Here is a 22,088-nt window from a genome sequence, read left to right on the forward strand (position 1 = left end):
TTATATTGTTTCCTTACGAATAAATTCTTATCAAATGAAAACGATGTTTGCTAACATTAAAAAAAAATAAAATTATAAATATTTTTTTTTCTCTTTTTTTTTTGTTTTTAAAGCTTTCTGTCTTATAAATAGAATGACAATTTTTAGTAGTAAAAAAAAACATCTGCATTATATATATATATATATATATAAGTGGCTAATTCATTAAATTAATCTAGAATGTTATTCGTTAGTCTCTGCACTGTCCATAATTTATAATAGTTATACGTAAAAAAGAGGAGCAACACTTAAGTTTTACATTAAAGTGCTTCAGAAAAAAATAAATGTAATAATAATAATAAAAATAATAAATGGAGTAATAATAATAAAAATAGTTTGAATTAATGTATAAATAATAATAATGCGTAATAATAATAATAATAATAATAATGATAAACATTCCTAAGAAGTTTCTTTCTACCTATCCGAGGTTTGTACTGCTGCAGGCCTGTCACACCAGAACATTCCTCAGCGGATACTGTAGAGAGGTCTACAATGAATTTTGTTTCACTTAAACGACTCTAAATCCTGACAGTGCCAGAATTCATTGTCTAACTAACTAGTAATAATAATAGTGAAAAGAAATAATAAAAAAATATAAAAATAAAAGCTAACTAGAAAACAAGCATACACAAACTTAAAATAACTAGTTCATTTTTTTTTTTAATTTAGTAATTTGTTACAGCCTTTAAACACATTTCCATAAATGAATATTATTTTGATCTGCCGTCAGTCCACGTAAGGGTTAGAGACGTCAAAAAATAATAAGTAATAAATTGGTAACAACTCGTGTCAAGGATCAGCATGACACCGCCTACACTGACACTGTGGTCAGTGTTAGTTTCTCGTGCCTTTAAGGCCACTACATAATAACAGGAAGCTGTACAGTGTCAAGTTTTTCTTTTAAAATCTTTTATCGTCGTTATTTTTTCGTTCTAAAGGTCAAAGAATTATAAGCTACAATAAAAAACATATATGCTAGATTGTTTTCAATTCAGAACAATGTACCGTACATTGGAGGATGTAGGATTGCCCCGCTCCAGGTAGCACTCTAATTGAGATGTCATCAGTGGGACATACAGTCGCAGAAATGGTTCGGCTATAGTCGTTACCCATAAAGCCTATATTAAACGACAGTAGTTTAAAATTTCAAAAGGATACATTTCCAAACATTCAACACTCGTCAGGCGGCTCGTGCTTTATTCCTGTTTCCTGTCAAGTCAAAGGACTCGCGATGCTTTGTTTTTGAAAGTGTTTTTCTATCATTCCTTCAAGACCTGTGATATACATTCCGGAACTGTTTGGAATATTCTATATTATTTGTTTGTTCATGATTTTGTTTATGTGTTATATTCATTTGTTGACGCTGTTATTTTCCCCTGGTGTGATTGCCATGAGTCTTCTATGTGCTGGTCACTCGCTGACCAAGATGTCCAGCCTGATCGTAATCCGATGTTGTTTGTTTGTATGCTCTCTGCAGGTAAGCTAGGTCTCACGTTCTTTTTGAAGTGTCCCCAGCACCCCTGAAACTACCCGCCATGGGGGGCACGTGCACTAACCTACTCGCCGCCCTTTTTGTGGCGACCCTGATAGCCACCTTTGGATCAACGACGGCGTCCAGTAAGTAGATCTTTTTTCTCTTATTTCACACTAGACAATGTTAGTGTTTATATAAGATTCATTTCATTGTATGTTATTGTTGTCTCTGTCACTCATATCTGTTGTACGGTGGGAAGGTAATACTATTGACATCATGTCTCGTTTCATCCTCAAACTCTCGCTACGTCCTCGAAGTGGAAGGTATATAAACATAAACACGGTGCTCTCTAACTAGACAAAAGATTGTATTACTATTAAGGGGTGGGGAACTAATGTGAGGAACTATTTGCAGCCATAGCAATAAGTCATGTTTAATGTTGGAGCATGATGAACTGGAACGATATAGGTATAATTACAAACTTGTAGCCTATATTAAAATTCGCGACTCTGGATAAGGATACAGCCTTGCTGTGTTTGTTTATGCTTAATGCAGTTTTTTTTTCCTTTTTAAATTTGAATTTAACTTTTTGTTTTTTTGGTAACCTACTGCCAAGGTAAACAAGGGTGTTGTGTGCCCAGCACTACTATCTAGAGCTACTCATTAGCACTTTCTAGAAACAAAGGAATTATGGAGACATCAAGCTCTCTTCTTATTTGTATCAAGGTTTGAACCACCACCTTCCAGCGTCAACATATTAAAAAATGTAAATAAAAAGAGGTCATAAGTAAGTAAAGTTCCCCTTTCAGACCTTGCGCTCTGTGGGACATCATCTGCCTCGTAAATGTCATTAGTATCGAATATTTTTTAAGGGAGTATTTTTATGGACCTTTCGACTCCCCAAGTACATAATATCACAGAACGTGGACAACTGACCAGAATGTCCAGAGACGAATGCAATACGTTCACTGTCACGTTTTGCGACTCAGATTTAGCGACGACCCGTCTAGTTGCTGTCGCCTGGCCGACTAGGAGAAATACAAATTCAGTTACGGGGGTCTAGATTTAGTAGTTTTAGACAGTTACTGATTCTCAAATTGAGTTGCAGGAAAAAAATAGATTTACAAAATTATGTCTTTAAGTACAAAGAATGTTACTATAGGAGGCACAACAGAGATATGGCTACACTTAAATGTTCCTGTGACATTTGAAAACTGTGGTCGAAAATGGAATTATTTGTAGTTTTTTCCCTCAACAAACAATTCTAAACTGGATTTATTGCGTAAAAGATGTAAAAAGTAGGCAAAGAAATAGACTGGATGTATCTAATAGTGGAGACCTTCGTCTTGCTTTGACTAATTTAAAGCGTTACATTTCTAATAGTGTCAGACTACAGGAGGCACAAGGTTCCCATTTGTTTTTAACGAATTCAGCGGTTATAGTATTTATATAAAAAATAAAACTAAATTTACAATTAAACGTAAAAATAGTAGGACCTGATAACTTAAAGGGACTATTTGAATGATTTGAAAAAAAAATGACAATGCAATTAATTTTCATGTGTACTTTCTGCAAGTTATTTGACATAATGTTTGTATAATAGTTATAAAATTATCAATCTGTTATTAACAATGGAGCAGTAGACCAGAAAGATTGAAGGCCACTGGTCTATAGTCTATATAGTGTCCCATTTCATAGTGTAGATCTTATAGTTTACATTCAAAATCGTGTCGTCTTCCTATTAATATAGGCCCTTACGAAAGGAAAATGATGATCGTCTGTCCCTTGACTTTTGTCGTAGGGGTGCTGTGACAGTTTGTAGGGGTGCTGTGATAGTGCGTAGGGGTGCTGTGACAGTTCGTTGGGGTGCTGTGACATTTTCTAGGGGTGCTGTGACATTTTCTAGGGGTGCTGTGACAGTTCGCGTAACAAAATCCCTCCACTTTTCCCGGTCAGCAGCTGTTCTTAGTAGGATATCAAGAGAGAGGCCGGTCCATTCTTTTATATTGTCTAGCCAGCTTTTCTTTGGACGACCCTTTATTTGTGTTTCCTCCACTGAATCTTGAAGAAAGACCTTTGACAGTGAGTCATGTCTTACAGTATGACCCAAACAGCTCAACTTGTGTCTCTTCAGCGTATTCAGGAGTTTTTCCTTTTTGCCAGCCAGAGTGTTGACTTGTTAAAGTACAAACTCATTTGTCTTCTTTTCCTGGTATCTGATACCCTGCATTTTTCTGTAGCATTTAAGCTCAAAGTCTTGGATTCTTCTCTCAGCTTCAGCGTCCAACTTTCACAACAAAATAAGAGAAAGAGGCCACCACCGAATAATACAATTTACTCTTCCAGATTTTCCACAGTTTGACACAAAACTGCGGAATTATCTTTTGTATTGATCCTCCATCTCTTGTTATGTTTGACCCTAGGTATTTAAATGAGTCAACTTCTTCTAATGTTTGGCCATTCAACTGTATGCTACATCTCGTGCTATCCCCACCACAAAATAGTATTTTGCTCTTTTTTTTTAGCATTGATTTCTATGTGAACTGCTACAGCGGCAGCATCCAATTTTGATGTAAGATCTTGTTGGATTTTCTCCAATGAGGTCTGTATCAGCTGCAAAGCTGAGATTGGAAATAGGCTGCCCATTTATGGTCAAGTTTGGAATAAATCCTTCTAGTATTTCCATGCAAACATATTTAAAATGAAAATAGCACATTTGAAAAAAAACAACAACTGTTTTTTTGTGGGTTAGGGCATAGACATTCGAATTTTATTGGAGCTTTTTATAACATGACACACTTTGCGTCATTTAGGAGCTAATGTATCATTGATTTCGTCTGTCATTTTCTTGAGTATTCCTAATTAAATGTTTGGTAAAGTAATAGGCACACCACATTTAGACATTATAATTGTTCGTATATAATGCTAGAACATACGGCTAGAAGGCCCATGTGGCACTGCTATCAATCACAGCTCGAGCATTGATTCACGCGTAGACTTGTGGGCCACACGTCATTTAGATTTCCCCCCGATCATGTTTCAGCCTTTAATTTAGATTTCACCCTGCCATTGCTCTCTGGGAATGTTCTAGATTTTGCGATTGGCTGAGCACATGTCGGCGGCCATCCTAGTTCTGGTTGAATTGTTGGCCGTCAAAATTGAATGAGAACGCTCTCATAATACAGAAAATAAAGTTGTTGCCGCTGCCCAAGTTTTTCATTTGTCTTTCATTCACTTGACTTCAGTTTATATCAGTTCTGTGTGTGTCTGGTTCAAACCTTGGACACGTTATTTCTTCCACTTCCCATTCCTGGAGGAACTTTGCCACGATTATTCATTCAACAGTCAATTATTCATCAATCAAAACATTAACTAATTTGTTCATTAAATATTGGTAATTCTTAATGATCTAGCTACACAGAAACAGGGAGATAAATCATGCCGAATTGATGTATGACATAATTTGTGCGGTTCTTACCCTTATATAAATATTAGAAGTTAAAAAAAATTTACTTGATGATTTGTTCGATCTTCTTGTGTGGGGTTCAGGAATGGTAAAGATGTTCTAGGAATAGTAAAGATGTTCTAGGAATGGTAAAAATGTTCTAGGAATGGTAAAGATGTTCTAGGAATGGTAAAGATGTTCTAGGAATGGTAAAGATGTTCTAGGAATGGTAAAGATGTTCTAGGAATGGTAAAGATATTCTAGGAATGGTAAAGATATTCTAGGAATGGTAAAGATGTTCTAGGAATGGTAAAGATGTTCTATGAATGGTAAAGATGTTCTAGGAATGGTAAAGATGTTCTAGGAATGGTAAAGATGTTCTAGGAATGGTAAAGATGTTCTAGGAATGGTAAAGATATTCTAGGAATGGTAAAGATATTCTAGGAATGGTAAAGATGTTCTAGGAATGGTAAAGATGTTCTAGGAATGGTAAAGATGTTCCAGGAATGGTAAAGATATTCTAGGAATGGTAAAGATATTCTAGGAATGGTAAAGATGTTCTAGGAATGGTAAAGATGTTCTAGGAATGGTAAAGATGTTCTAGGAATGGTAAAGATGTTCTAGGAATGGTAAAGATATTCTAGGAATGGTAAAGATATTCTAGGAATGGTAAAGATGTTCTAGGAATGGTAAAGATGTTCTAGGAATGGTAAAGATATTCTAGGAATGGTAAAGATATTCTAGGAATGGTAAAGATGTTCTAGGAATGGTAAAGATGTTCTAGGAATGGTAAAGATGTTCTAGGAATGATAAAAATGTTCTAGGAATGGTAAAGATATTCTAGGAATGGTAAAGATGTTCTAGGAATGGTAAAGATGTTCTAGGAATGGTAAAAATGTTCTAGGTATGGTAAAGATGTTCTAGGAATGGTAAAGATGTTCTAGGAATGGTAAAAATGTTCTAGGAATGGTAAAGATATTCTAGGAATGGTAAAGATATTCTAGGAATGGTAAAGATGTTCTAGGAATGGTAAAAATGTTCTAGGAATGGTAAAGATGTTCTAGGAATGGTAAAGATGTTCTAGGAATGGTAAAGATATTCTAGGAATGGTAAAGATGTTCTAGGAATGGTAAAGATATTCTAGGAATGGTAAAGATGTTCTAGGAATGGTAAAAATGTTCTAGGAATGGTAAAGATATTCTAGGAATGGTAAAGATATTCTAGGAATGGTAAAGATGTTCTAGGAATGGTAAAAATGTTCTAGGAATGGTAAAGATGTTCTTTCTAATTGCCCTAAGAGTTAAGTCTACGACTCTTGGAACTCAAGGCCTATGGAAGTTCGCCTTCATCTGTCTGTCTGAACAAACTTCTTTCTGGGAAAGATCCAAGCAGATGTAAATTGTTACTTGCCTATTACCGATGGTTCATATCTCAAGGCGCTTGGATTAAAAGCGAGTCCAATGGTCGAGCACATCGGGGAAACTCCCTAGATATTTTTTCCCTGTGCTACATCAGCCGTTCAGGTGTCCGCCATAAAAACAGTCCTTTAAGGAACGGTGTGTTGATAGTGACATGATTGTTGGGGCTTTCTTCCATCCCCGCCAGTGCAATGGAGACGGTCCTTAGGCACCCCAATGGGGGTTCTTTTTTGCTTCACTATTGGTCTAATCGTCTCCTCTAACGACCGTTTTCGTCCTAGCGCCACGGTGAGGCTGAGGAGCTTTGCAAGGGATGGTAAAGGTGGTAAAGAGTTCACACCCCATTCCTTTATTGTAATACTATTGCAAAAGTAAGAAAACAATAAGATAAGATAATGCTCTTGTTCGAAATAATGGAAATTCAGTCTGACGACTAACTTTGGTGTAATGGCTGCAAATTACCTTTAAGGATTTTAAATTGATCGTCTTTAAGATCATCTTCGTCTTCAGCAAAACGTCCTTCCGCTTTTTTTTTTTTAGTCTCTCAAAAGTTGTGAACTTAACGATGTACGAGAGGGGGGGGACTTCAATCTTTTAACAGAAGAAAAAAAAGTCGCGAAGAATCGTGTTAGCAGAGACGCTTTCATATGTCTTTTTCAAACAAGTTTTAGCGACAATGTTGATGACTCGAAAATGACATAATTTTTTGAAAGGTTCTAGTTAAAATATTTTTAATTTTTGAAACGTCGGTCTATGAAGTCATAGTTCTAGGTCAATATACAAACATGGATTTGTAAGTAAATCGAAAATACAATAGTTGATTTGACCAGTTCATAAATTGACCAGGTTCGCCACCCTCTTGTCTGGACGTTGCGCCGCCATGACATGATTTGGAAAAGGGTGGGGGAGTCTCACAGTTTGAGAAACGTTTACGTAGACCACCAAGTGACCACTAAATTCACATTTTTTTTCAAATGTTTTTTAAGGAATATAATAATGCCTGCTGTTGACCCAATAGTCGTATTGTTGCTACTGGACAATCGTAAATGTGTTCAATGACATCGCTACATAACTCTATGAGGGGTTATAATAACCTATCTGTATGTGCTATAGAGATGTTCTCTATGAAATATGGTGTAGAGATGTCCTCTGTGCATTTTACATGCAGTTTACCTGAATCCATTAAGACTTTGTATACAAATGCAAGTCTGCTTCTAAACTAAAAAGCACCTTAATTGGGATTTGCCAAGGTAAAACTAAAAGCTGGATTAACCGGGGGCCGGGGGGTTTAATCCTTTGTTCTGCTGAATGATAAAAGCAAAATCTTAAACTCACTGTTGTATTTTCCATTTGCTTAATCACTGGTAAGTTGAGGTTAACGTAAGGTTTACTGTTAGCTCCTTCTGTACTGTCTGCTACGTTAACTGGAAGGTCACCCAAGCCTGCAGCTCTTTCATGTGATTGTTCAACTCCGAAAGCTACAGCATCATGTAGTCTAGGAGGACGCACATGCGTATGGCGGATTGAAACTTGTACATGCACTTGACGTAGCGTAGTACCAAGTACACGTTTTGTTGTCCATCCTTCTTTGTACCACAACCAAGTGTCCACTGTAGTACCATTAAGGAAACCATCTACGTTTGACCTGAAAGCGCTCGGTGCATTGAACGTCGGAATTTTTAAAATTAAAAACACATTCGTTCAAAATTCAAATCTCAATCACAACATTAATTTCGGTTGTTAATTATATCCCCTGACTCCCATGTGACTTTGTCTGGAAGAAAATCTTGATCTATTCTTCTGTAAATATTAAATATCAAATTTCTGCCGTCTCCATCCTGGATGTCCCAGGAGTATTCCACGTGATCGGTCATTGATCGTATGCCCATAATACGGTTGTAAGAGTTGGACGTTTTGTGAAAGTGTCACGGATAAGAACTGGCCGGTCCCCCGAGGATGATGTAGTTTAACTCTTTCGATGCCACACGCAGCAATTACTGGACTAATGTAGACATACCTTCAGACACTTCCAGTCTTAAATATATTTATGTATTGCGTGAAATCTTTTTTTTAACCAGAATTATCATTCTCGAATAGTGGGCTACTGCTTTTAGGGACTTTTGCTCATATTGTGGGCAGATGTTCGGAAGCTTTGACTGCTCGAAAAGGGCGGCTGTTCTTTGGGACGAATTGTTCGTTAGGGGCGGGCTGTTTGCTGCCCATTGCAACGAAGCGACTGCATGAAAGGGGCGGCAACGTAGTCACTTTCAGACAGACTTCCACCGAATTTGTTTTTTCAGAAAGTTTTAGCTTGCCATCATTAGGGAGCACCATCGTTACAGGCTGAACTTACAACCGTTGTTAAAGACTGAACCCTCTCGCTCAACCCCCCCTCCACCACACACAACCATGTCACGCCAAAAGTAAATAAAAATTAGATTTCTCGATCCTTTTCCGCTATTCCCTGTCTCTCCTTCCCCCGTCTTTGATGTTTGGACCGTTTTCACGTAGACTGCGTTTGGGTCTTCCTGGATCGCCATTGATTCTGAAATAATATTATTTCCACTTGAAAAAAAAAATTTCTTTACTGCATGACTCATCAGAATGCTTTGTTAGACATTGGCAGATTATCTTGAAGGCTCACGAAGAGAAACATGTTCTACGATAGGGACGTAATGTTGACCTACTCTAATTGGTGTCTTCATTCTGAAGTGTCGCTAGTCATGTGAACTTTTTTTTTTTTTAAATAGTATATCTGTTTGTATACTGCACAAGTATACCAGAAGGAAATATGAAGTTTTTGGTTTGTCAATTACTTACATGAAATTCATTCATGTCTTGGTGAGTTTTCGTCTTTCTGAATAGGTTCATGTGCTTATCTTTTATTACGTAGAAACTGTCGTGGATTTGGCCGGGGGGGGGGGATCGTCCCAGCCTTCTCCTTCCTCTCCCCTACCTGAACACAACCTAAATAAAGAAGCTAAGGTATGAACTAGTTTCGCGGCTTTGAATCAACACAATTTCTCGAAATTCTTGCAAGCCTTTGGGTTAATTCCCTACGTTTATCGCCATAGAACCCTAGGTCTAGGTTTTTTTGTTATGTTCTCACACTTAACATTGATATGAATAGTATTAATTTATATTAACAGACATTTTGCGAGAGAGAGAGAGAGAGAGAGATAGCTATTCCAAGTATATTAGCTTTACATAAATGCTACTAAGTTATAGTACTTTTTCTTTAATAATATATATATATATATATATATATATATATATTTGGATTTTTTAAAAAAATTCATACCGAATAATGTAATCTTCTTTTTAATGAAACCTTGAGTAAAGTGTTGTAAAGTAATAACTCGGGTCTATGTCAAAACTTTGCTGACACTATGATTTGACTATACGTTAATCGGGTACAGCGCCGCCTATGTTTGGACCACACGTAATCATTCTCCTCACTAGGCGTATCTTGTGAATGGTTGTTATAATGACTAGACATTAGACCTTTCTTTTCTCACTCTGTTATTAGTAAATGTTTTCATTATCGTTGTTTTTATTGACGGGTCAGTGATACAATTACAAACACGGGGCGTCTTGACCTTTCCATGTCATAGCGAGACTTAGGACCTAGGGCTAATGGTATTTATGGTAACAGACAAAAACCCTCGGCCATAGTTCTGTGTTCTCTTGTTTGATATATGAATTTGTTCTCTAACATATAGCGGAGTTCAGGCCGTCTTTTTCTTCAGAGCTTCTAGAGGTAGATCAATATTAGCTGGCTCAGAGCTTGGTGACAGTAAGCTAGGGGGTACTACTTTTGATTTGGGGGGTGGGGGAGCCAGGATGTGGGGCACCTCCCTGAATGGACAGACAAGGATTTGATTATCCCGTCAACCTGCTCCAGCGTCTCCCTTCCCACACGTCTTATTCTACAAAATCCTTCACAAAATTGGAACTTTTTTTTCCAGGGATATGTATTCAATCTTTGGAGCGCTGTAACTTTGCATTTACGCGTTTACTTCCCCTTGCGTTCTCCTGTGTTCGAGGAAGAGAAAAAAAAGTTCTCTCACTTTTGTAAGATTTTAATCAAATTTCACAAACCTGTTTACCGCACTATAAGATCATTTTACATGAATTGAAACTAAGAATTTTATTTGGTACACACACATAGAGAAACCCATTGTGTTGTTTCTATTTCATTGTTACTGTAAATGTCCAATTATTTTTTTTTAAAAGAGCTAGTGAGAACAATAGACGATTCTAAATTAATTTGATTTCACTGACTCTCAACAATCACATCTCCATTCATTGTACGTGGTCTTCGAGTGTGATAAACTAGTTCCACATTGCATTGCATTCTTAGCACCATCTCCACATCTCCTGCATTGACTTTTTTAATTGGTTATCATTATTTGTATTCTAATTATATTTAAATTATTTGAAATGGTAAATGTAAACGTTTGATCCTTTAAAAATGTCATTAAAACAAGAAAGCATGCTCCATTCACTTCAAGCACACAGTAAGTTGGACAAGCAGTTAATTACCTTGACCTATACTGAAAGGTGGTAATCTGACACATACTGATAGGTGTTAATCTTGCATAATGTTAGGTGATAATCTGACGTACTGATAGGTAGTAATCTGACATACTTATAGATGGTAATATGTCATACGGATATGTGGTAATCTGACATATTCTGATAGGTGGTAATCGGACATCTACTGATAGGTGGTAATCGGACATCTACTGATAGGTGGTAATCGGACATATATTGATATGTGGTAATTGGACATCTACTGATAGGTGGTAATCTGACATCTACTGATAGGTGGTAATCGGACATCTACTGATAGGTGGTAATCGGACATATATTGATATGTGGTAATTGGACATCTACTGATAGGTGGTAATCTAAAAGTATCTGGGCATACTGAATGGCTAGACATTTGTGCAGAGTTGGTTAGACCAGAAATAAAAAGGAAAAAAAAATGGACATATAAAACTAGGTGGACTGATAAAAACTAGACGGACATAGACAAATAGAATGAGATGGACAAATTTATCAAAATAGACACATAAAACGTAGATGGACAAACCAATAACCAACATATGCACAAGTAAATCTGAGTGATGATAACCTTGTTCTTCTTAATCCATCAATCTATCACTGATTGACGCGATGTATGTGACAACACTGTCATACGAAAGCAAATGTCTTCAGTCCGTGCTCTTGACCACCACGAAACAACTCTATACAGTCTGTCACGGAAACGTCAAAGTCCGGTGTCCACCTCTCTCTATTGGCGCTGCTCAGATTCAATTTAACGCAAAGATCTCCCAGCATCTACCACAGTCTGGGCTTTGAACGGTTTTTTGGTAATGTCCTGGTCTCTGACGTACATACTTAATAGTCAATAGAATTTAAAATTAAGTCATGCAACCTCCTCATACCCTCCCCCCCCCCATCGCCCCCTCTTTTCTCTTTCACACACACACAATGGCTACCGTTATTGTCTATTTTCGTGTCCTTCTGTCCAAGCTAGCCCTTCTAGATCTCTTTCCGCCTCCATGGCGCGTGCCAAGTTGAGCTGGCATGACTCATAATGATTCATGTACTGGGCTTGTGAGCGAGGGAGTAAAAAAAAAATGTTTATCGAATACAGCAGTTTATCTATGACTAGGATTTTAGTACCTAGGTTAGTTTATTAGTACCTATAAAAGAAGAATATAAATGGCATTAGGAAAGAAATGCGTTAATAACATATAGTGGAGCGTGTTGGGTGGGAGGTTGATTGAACAGAAGTTCAAGGGATGAATCCTTTTATTTTGTGGGAATAAATCGTCTTTTCACAGTATATTGTTTAAAATAAATCATCTCTGGTTAGGGCCTGCACTTGTAAGGCAGCAAGCTGTGTACGGCCATGTGGAGTATCCTGCTCTGACTTGAACAACAAATATCACAAGAAGCAGATAGAAGAAAACGATTATCTTCTGTGCTGACTTCGTGTCTGAGAACTACATTTTGTTTGAACTCTCACAAACATATCGGATTTAACGAGTCTTGACACCGTTTTTTTGTTGTTGTTGTTTTTTTAATCCTGACCTGGTCATTGTACTAGTCATATATCTCTGGCCGGAGCCATAAAACTAAATGGACAAATAAAACCAAGATACAATTTTCTAGAGGTCTAGATCTTTAAATATAGATTCCCTCCCCCCTTCTCCCCCCCCCCTCGTTTTCCTTGTCCGAATCAAGATCAAATTGGAAACCTTTCTATGGTTCACGATTACCTGATTTGTTTATCAATCTGAAAGTCTTCCACTAACTTCATTTATACATATAAGATTTTACTCTCATAAAAGAGCCGAGCTTTCATATATAAATATTAGTCGGCTGTTTGCTAGGTCTCTAGCCTTGGATAGATAACTCTTTCAATGATAGACTTGTCCACTTGTACACACTCATCTCATCTGTCCCTTGACTTTCGTAAGATTGCCGTGACAGCATAACCAAATCCATCCAATTTTCCCGGTCAGCAGCTGTTCTTAGCAGGATATCGAGAGTCCGGTGCATTTTGTCGTGTTGTCCATCCAGATTTTCTTTGGACGACCTTTTCTTCGTGACAGTGAGTCATGTCTTACAATAGGATCGAAACAGCTCAGCTTTCGTATTGAGAAGAAGTTCTTATTTGTCAGCTTGATTGTTCTTGTAAAAGTACCAACTCATTTGTCTTCTTTTTCTCGTGACGGATACCCAGCAGGTTTCTCTAGGCATTTACTCTCCAAGGCTCGAATTCTTCGTTCAGCCTCGGCCTTCAGTGTCCACCTTTACAACCATATAGGAGGACAAAGTGTCCACCTTTACAACCATATAGGAGCACAGAGACCACTGACGAAGAAAAAAAAAACATCTGGTCATTTTTTTCTACCCTATCCATCAACCCGTGACAAACATACATCCAGGTAGCAACTCCTGGCCCATGTTGAGTTACACAATCAAATTAAAAAAAAAGTTTAAAGGTGCGCACTTTGTACTTTGGAATAAAATTTAAAAAAAAAGGGGGGAGGGGGAAAATCAATAGACGGAGTAAGATTATGGAAGGGTGGGAAGGATTATGGGGGGTGGGGGGCTGTAGGGAGAAAAGGCGTTGGGTTTTAAAAACAATAGCAAAGGTTGGAGGCTTTAAATGTTTTGTTTTACTATTGGAGTGAATTTCTTTGATTTCTGGTCTAAAAACAAATTGCAGTACACCCAGGCAGTGTCAAGGAAGGTTTTGAAAGAACTTGATTTTATATACAAATAGGAACGGATAATAGACATTGCTTTTACAACTTATTATGAATGTATTATTTATCTACTGAACTGACTTAAACAGAGATTTCATTGATTGTAGCCACTAGTTTAGAATCATAGCGAGGAATTATATTTGCATAGAGTAAATCATTGTATAATATAATTTATTTTTTTTGGGTAACCACAGCACATCCTACATATATCACCTTGAATCGTTGGGGCAACACATATGATGTGTCGATCGTCTTTCTCAATTCCTCTCATTTCTGTGGCCTTGGATAGATACTCTTTGACTGATAGACCTGTCTATCTTATAATGTATTGTTATGTGTAATGCACAATTGCAAGAAAAATTCCTCACGGATAATAAAGGTTATTATTATTATTATTATTATTATGCGCCATACAAATGCGCTAGAGAATGAAATACAATGTAGTGGAATTATCGGAAAACATTTTCCCTAAACAAAGACTCAATATTATTGAAGCCTTCACGGCATCAATACCAGTTATCATGAAGGCTCTTAGCATGATATTTTAGGTTAGAGTTAGGATTAGCCCCCGCATACGACGTGCGCCCAAGGCCACCTCCTACTGCTGAGGCCGCAGCTGGATATATCCATGTCATGATATCGTTTTAGACGAAGTCACTTGGCCGACCTAATCGTTCGACACCTTTTGATAAGCGCTTCGACAACGTGTTTGCCACACACAAACACACACACACACACACACAGTGGCAGACCTCGGTTGATTACGACACTGATGACGTCAGATTAGAGACGAGAGTCAGTCGATGACGTAAAACATATTTATTGGTCATAATATTTGAGTTTAGAAACTAGACCCTGGTGGGAATAAAAAAAAAAGGAGGGGGGGGGGAGGGAGGAGGGAGGCGCAACCAAATAGAAGCGCGTGCCTTTTAGACCCAGATCGATAAATGTGATAATCCTTCTCGGAAGATTGTTAAAGTAAAGGTTAACGGTCACCTATGTCCCTTCATTCTAAATTGAACTTTTTTGGGGGGATTTGAACAGTGGTCACTTTCTTTTGCTGGATTTCGAAGCTAGGCTTTTTCCTTTGAAGATTTTAAAACCTGGTTAATACATGTCTTTGCTCTTTGATAGCTGAAATGTTAAAAAAAAAAAGTTTGGTCTTTGTGCGGGCCGCATGATACCCTCGTTACAGAGCCGGGCTCACAAATTGACCTCTTCTTCATGCGCTGCTTATTAATGAAATCTATTTCTTTGGACTTGGTCATAGTAATACCTTCCCCCATCCGTCACCTCAAGACTACCATTGGTCACTCATTAATGTTCTTTTAGCATCTGTTCATCTGTCATTTGGTCATTCTACGATAATCATTAGAAATGCACTTACCCGGCATATGCCTTTGCTGTTTATTGACATTTGTATTGTTAATGTTGTGATTGTCAATATATGTTCTTCTCCAATCTTGTTTTACCGTAGTGGTGGTAATGAATTCTCCCTAATGTTCTTCTCCAAACTTGTTTTACCGTAGTGGTGGTAATGAATTCTCCCTAATGTTCTTCTCCAAACTTGTTTTACCGTAGTGGTGGTAATGAATTCTCCCTAATGTTCTTCTCCAAACTTGTTTTACCGTAGTGGTGGTAATGAATTCTCCCTAATGTTCTTCTCCAAACTTGTTTTACCGTAGTGGTGGTAATGAATTCTCCCTAATGTTAACGTAAACAACCAATCCACCCTAACCACAACAATAACAACAACAAAACTGTATGTCAACGATATCAAACATTTCTCCGCGCGCGTTATCGTCGACCTTTTTGTTATCACACTGCCCTCGCATCAAGCTCGACATGTATTCTTGACCACCGCTATCAAAGGTACACGGCTTAATTAACTAAGCAAAATAGATTAGCGTGGGTGCTTTGGGGTAAAACCCCTGGGGAAGGGGGCGACTCCGGTGTGGTGATTTTGTTTATTTCTGGCTTAGCCTCCCTCCTTTTATCCCTCAAGTAAACACCTTAGCTCTATGGCGCAATGTTCACGCCTCTGTCGATATAACAAACAGGCCCCCATTCTTTTTTTTTTCAGTGTTTACAAATCGAAACGAAATCAATAATTGAGAACAAAATCCATAAAACGTATTGGAAAATCTTGAGATATAAAATAATAAGGTTTGTCTTCGAGTCCGAAGTTTAATGAGGAATGCAATATTTCCCGTGGCTACGCAGCCCCTGCTGCGGCCTACATATTTTGCCACATCCAGCGCAGGCGTAACCGTTGTCCGCCGGTGGTCGATTTAGATTTTCTTTTCGCCGTCTACGTTTTTCTCGGCATCGGATTTTCTGATATAAAAGTAATCAAATCTTTACAGGGGCCTTGATGAAAGTCTTAATGGGAGCCTTGATGATTTTTTTCGTACTACAAACATGTATTTAGGAATCTGAATGTTTCGTTCGTTCATTTACTATGCTTCCGACTACAGTTTACTATAGGAACAAATAAGAAGAATTAGTGAATACATGTCACAGATCTACAGCAAAAGCATCATAAAAACGTCAATTCCTCCCCCTTTTTTTTTCATTATTTTAATAACGCTTTTCCAGTTGTCAAAAACAAAAACCCCAAAGCCTTGTCTTTGTTTACACTCGTTGTGTCATTGTTGAGTCATTCTGACGTCATTTCTGTTAGCTTAGACATTTTCCTTTCATCTTTTCGCTGACCAGATTGGCCATGGTACATGGCTTGGCCCAGAGTAGGGGAGATTCCTAAAAAAAAACTTGTATTGGCTCCTTGTTGAAATTGATTTTAAAGAGAATTTCTATGTTGAACTTGTGACTCTTTTTTTTTTTAAACTTATTAGCACATTTTTTTAGAGCTTTTTACAATTTATACAATTTATAGTTGGCCATTGAATACAATAATTGACAATTCTCCCAGGGGAATAGTTCAGCCTAGGGAGCCTCTATCTTGCTGAAGCTATTACCTGGCTAACCTGGCCAGTATGTTCTTGTCTGTTTTGTTGTGTCCCCCCTCTTTGGTCACTAACCATACTCGCCATCTTCACCATTCAGGATCGATAACCCCGGACCTCAGCGCAGTAACTAACGATTCCTTTGAGTTCCGGTTTCCTGTGGTGCAGAGTAAGTAATGTCTGCAGCGGTCCTCACAACGATATACACGAGGCCCGCATGCAGATGTAAAACAAAAATGAAAGCAATTAATACAAATATTTGTTCATTAAATCGCTCATTGTTGTATTTGATCTTCTACATAACAGCAGTATTTATTGAGATATTTTAAGTTTAAAATTTGGTTTAAAAAAAAAAAAGAAAGGATTATTAGTTGCATTGAAAAGTTGTCAAGGGTTAATTTTAAATATTTTGTGTTTAAAAAAATGGAACGAAACACAACATTTAAAATGAAGAAAAATAATTAATAAATATTTAAGTAGAAAATATTTTACCCTGTCCTAATTTTAAGGTTAATATTTTTCAATTTAATATTTTTTGTCATTTGGTTATTCTAAACATTGACAGGTCTTTTGAGTAAAACTATTTTTTGCAGGGCAGGTACATTTCTGTAGTGAAGTAAACATTTGTCTATACAACAATAGCAGGTCAGGTAGATCTATGTCTTGAAGAATGTTTATCATTTTTTTCAATTTCCTACCCTGACAGGTCCACCAAAGATCACCATGGCACCCAAAGACGTGAAAACTATTGACGAGAATTACGTCAGTTTCTTCTGCAAGGCTTCCGGAAACCCAGCTCCCATCATCCACTGGGAGAAAGACGGCAAGAAGGTGGTCAAGATCAAGCCCCGATTAGACATCTTCGAGGCGCCGCACATCTCTTCCCTCAGGATAAAGCCCAAGCTGTCCCTGCGTGACAACGCCACCTACACATGCGTGGCGTCGAACCCTCACGGGGAGGCGAAAGCTGACGCCACGTTGAAGATTTACCCGAAGTCTGAGAGCGGAGAGGGTAAGATAGTCTTTAAAAATATCAGCATAAAAAAAAAAATATTTTGTAGTAATTCTGAAGTTAATGGTGCCCATTTTCAAGGGTTGGCTAATGTCGATATGCAAAGATTTGAGAATCTTTTTGACCGTGTTTCCAGTAAGATGCATCCTTTAAGTTTTGCATTGCATCCACTACTCAACACTGTTATGGAACTACTTTTAAACCTTCTTTTCCTAATTATAATACTCTGTTTTCGTTTGTTCATGTCCGTGTCTCGAAATCTCGTGATTTTGTTCTCTTTAATATTGAGGACAACTGTTTGGTCTGTAGGAAAGGATTCCGATTTGAATGGAATTCATTCACATTTATTTTTTTAAAAGTGGAGACATTTTTTTTTGTACAAAAATTAACGTAGGAGTCGATGTTTCTTATAGTTGATGTGGATGGCATAGATAAGTCGTTTTGAGTATCCTAAGGAACAGTTCCATGGGTCACATCTTTTATCTACATAGGTACGAATTCTTTGACGTGTTTTGCTCATGAAGCTAGAAATAGTCAATGACTTGGGGAATTGTGGGTCTAGACTTCCAGACTGGTCGCTTGGCACGCCCGTACCATTCGCGCTTTATAATATAACTAGTGATTCTCAAAATTTTGACACGTGACCACCAGAGACCTAAAAAAAGGAAATCTGTCGCATTATGTAAAATTACTGACCTAAAGATTTGAATAAAGCATGCATCAAATTATCTTGGATCACTGAACTATAAAATTAAATATATATATCCTCTAACAATCCAGTAGCTCTGACCTAAAGACACGAATAATGGAAGCTTTTAAATGAGTTAGAACCATTGCCCTTTTGTGATTGAAATAGATCAATCGTACCATTTGGTGCCTTCAATTGACTCAAATAGATGTGTTGTAAAGTGCAGTGTCAAATTGAAATACTGCTTTATGTGTATCCTCTGTCTATTGTGTGTGTATCTTCTAGGGAAACACGGGGATCCATTATTGTTTTTCTGTTTTCAAAAGATGTAAACGACTTTTCCGTGAGCACAGACTAAATGTGACCCTATTTTAATAACTCACGTACACACACACACAGATACAACGTTTTCAGGAAGGTTGAAAAAAAAAATGGAAAGGATCCTTCCCCCCCCCCCCCCCCGGCCCAAGTTTTGTTTTCGTGCTTCTGTGTTCATCTATTCACCATGTGTGTGTGTGTGTGTGCGTGTTGTTTTGGCCTGCGTTGCCCCTCTCCCCACTTCCTCGTGTCCAGAGTGTGACGTGAATGCTGTGTGATGACTCATTCTACCGGGGCCGCTATCGATCTGTCGTCCGCACATATTCCGGCCGTAATTAGAACTATGCTGGCCTGGTCTGGCACTCTCCTCTCTCTGCCCTGCCCAGCCCCGCCCCGCCTCCTCTCTCTCTCTCTCTCTTTCTCTTCTTCCTCCCGTGTAACCAAAGTTGTGTTGCATTGTTTTGCTTTAAAGAATGAAAGTTCTACTGCTCATTCTCTTTCTTCTTGTGCCTCAATCTATTTCATATATTCTCTTCTTTCTCTTTCTCTGTTTTATCTATTAGTTCTTCTTTCTACTCGTGGCTCTATTTCAGATTCCCGTTTCTGTTGCTTCGCTGTTTGTGTCTGCTTGAATAATATGGACAGCGAAAAAACATTTCGTCCATTTCTTTTTTTTCTCATTTTCAATCATTGCTTGTTAGTCTATAATTAGAAACCTGCTTCTCTTGTCTACATGTCACGTGGTTAATGACACGTGCCAGTGTTTGAAAGTGATTTGAGCCTTAAGGTTGCATTAAAAAGTCAACGCTGAAAGAGCCACGCAGCATTCATAGAGTCTGTCTGCACCCTTCAATACCTGAACGTTATTTGTGTGGAGTACTGTGAATGTGCAGACATCAGCGAATCGACATCTTGTCAACTTTCTTAGGAGACCAAACATCACAATTTTCCAGAGACCTAAATTCTTTGGTATAAAAATAGTATACCTTCTCTCACCCCTTCCCCTCGCGTCGTCCTCGTTCATAGTACAGATCAATTACTAAACCTTTCTATGGGATCGGAGCTTGATGCGCAGATAGATATGTGTGTGTTTGTGCGTGTGCTGGACATGGCGTCACGGGTCCAGGCTCTCCAAAGGTTAACTGCTCCAAGGCGGTACAGGGCCAGGCGTCAAAAATAGTTTCCCATTTACCAGTCGGGCAGTTTAATGGGAGAGTGGGAGAAAAAAATAATTCTGGCACGGAATGACGGGGGAAAAAAAAAAGAATAGAATAGACTGGAAGAGGGGGGGGGGGGGTGAAACATTATTGTGATAATAGGTTAATGAACTGAGGTAAGTGGGATTGGGGGGGGGTAGGGGCTTGTGATATGCTCAAACATAGAATAGCTGGTTTGCAACATTTCGTGGTTCGGCCTTGCCATTTTTTTAGATCGTATTGAGGCATCCTGTTAACGCAATGTGACATGTACTGGTCAAGGCTGATGCCATCATGACAAGAGTTTAAAAAGGCTTATGGTCAAGTAGATCTTGATCACATGTGTCATGGCATGAACTCAGAGATTTTAGAAATACAGTAGCAATATAGGAATATCTTTTTAATCAATAGACAAGCGGGTAAATAGGTGACCTTTGAGTGGTTTTATGACAAGTAGCCATGGTTACAGACATATAGCCTAATAAACAGTATGAAGTTATATTCTAATAGCTCAACCACTATTGCATATAAAAGCATAGAACCTTAATAGTGTTCTGCGTCAAATTGGCCAGGGCCGTGTTAAGAGGGCTTTGCAGTGTATGTGCTGTCATGTCTTGTGTGACCCCATCGGGGGGGGGGGGGGGGGGGGGGGCTGAGCGGGAGACTGAAAGAGTGCACTAAACATCTTGTTGTTTGCTCACACCAGACAGTCAGAAAGTTGGTCTCACGGGATCACACGATCTGCACTGTTCTTCTTACTTCCCCTGTTATCTAACAAGAGGACATTTTGAGCATATTTTGTAATACGAAGCTTTTGTTGTTTATTTTTTCTTTATAAAAATAAAGTGGGGGGTGTGGGGGGCGTTAGTTTCTGTAAAGCATAGTTTTGTGTGTATGTGTGTTTCCAAGATTGAGAATAAACAAAAGGGAGAAGATAAGAATACAAGGGGAAGAAGCAAGCATTGAATAAAGAAGAAAAAAAAAAAGAAAACGAGGTCACTATGAATTGTTGTCATAGCAACGCGTCAAGAAGCGACAGATCGATAACATTGCTTCCAGCTGAATAACGAGTAAAAAAATGGCGGGTGCCGCCTCCATCACCCCCCCCCCCCTGTGATACACTCTTTCATTTTCAGGCTTCTTCTGTCTATCCTGGTCTCTTGTCATCATGCAGACTCGGGCCACATTAGTTGTGGGACTAACAGCAAACTTCCTTTTCTCCCTCCCCCTCCCACTCGAAGCCCGTTATTTCGTCACCAGACAGCCCTCAACCCGTCCTCATATTTTCTGTTGTTGTTTTTTTGTGTGTCATGTCGGCAACGACGGAAACGTCATGGGGGTGGTGGGGGGGGGATCTGGGACATCAGGATGATCAGGTGAACCGGCAAACTGGGATAACATTCAAACGTCAATGTATATCTCCTCTTTTCATTATGTGGCCGCATTCCTTCTGTCCGGCATTGGACTTCTTCCCCTTGTCCATTCTGTGGCCGCATTCCTTCTGTCCGGCATTGGACTTCTTCCACTTGTCCATTCTGTGGCCGCATTCCTTCTGTCCGGCATTGGACTTCTTCACTTTGTTTCCCCCCCCCCCTCTAGATCTTTCGAATGTACGCCAGGATGATAGTGTAACGTCGAATCACTCGAGAGTCCAACCTTGTGTCGCAATACTTTTAAATGGCCGACGGTGAAGCTGATTCGATCGTATTGAACAGAAATCTCTGAATCGGTTACAACACTGATACAGATGAGCTTCTTACTGCCAAATGTTATTTTCCCCCGAAGTCTGGTGACGCATTTGCATCCAGGGCGACATGACCTCACCAAAAGAACGCTACCTCCCCTCTGACCCCCCCCCCCCCCGTCCTCATTCTGTCCATCTTGTGTGTGTTGCTGGATAGAAATTGCCAGTTTTTTTTTTTCCTTTTTTTTTAAAGCCACGAACATGTAGGCACTAAATCTTAATGTACTGACAGACTAACTGCATAAAAACACATGTTTAAGACTGCACCCCCACCCTCTTGATTCTGTGTGTTTTTATACATGTTTTAATTGTAGCTGATATTGAAATGTTATGGGCCTTTTTTTTTTCTTTTTAAATCTTCGAAACGTGTGATGTCTCAGATAGTGACCGCTTGTTTGAACTGACCGGAAGAAGATCCAGCGTAGATTTACAACAACCTATGACTCTGTGACACATTAACCCATTGGCACCATAATGACTTTTTATTATATCTAAA

At 38.5% G+C, this 22,088-nt stretch overlaps 1 protein-coding gene across 15 annotated transcripts in view; it reads left to right on the forward strand.

The window, feature by feature from the left end:
• LOC106068869 (tyrosine-protein phosphatase Lar-like) overlaps positions 1-22,088 on the forward strand; it is a 267,560-nt gene that overhangs the window by 131,576 nt on the left and 113,896 nt on the right. For 14 of the 15 annotated variants that reach the window (XM_056030085.1, XM_056030094.1, XM_056030091.1 and 11 more), the window contains 3 exons: positions 1,520-1,659; positions 16,735-16,803; positions 17,341-17,646. In XM_056030085.1, coding sequence (XP_055886060.1) covers positions 1,578-1,659; positions 16,735-16,803; positions 17,341-17,646 — 457 coding nt within the window. In that variant the 5' untranslated portion in view covers positions 1,520-1,577. The remainder of the gene's footprint in view (positions 1-1,519; positions 1,660-16,734; positions 16,804-17,340; positions 17,647-22,088) is intronic. The other variant, XM_056030093.1, reaches the window with a different exon arrangement.

This window comes from Biomphalaria glabrata, chromosome 5 (genome assembly GCF_947242115.1).
Source record: "Biomphalaria glabrata chromosome 5, xgBioGlab47.1, whole genome shotgun sequence".
Lineage (NCBI taxonomy): Eukaryota > Metazoa > Mollusca > Gastropoda > Planorbidae > Biomphalaria > Biomphalaria glabrata.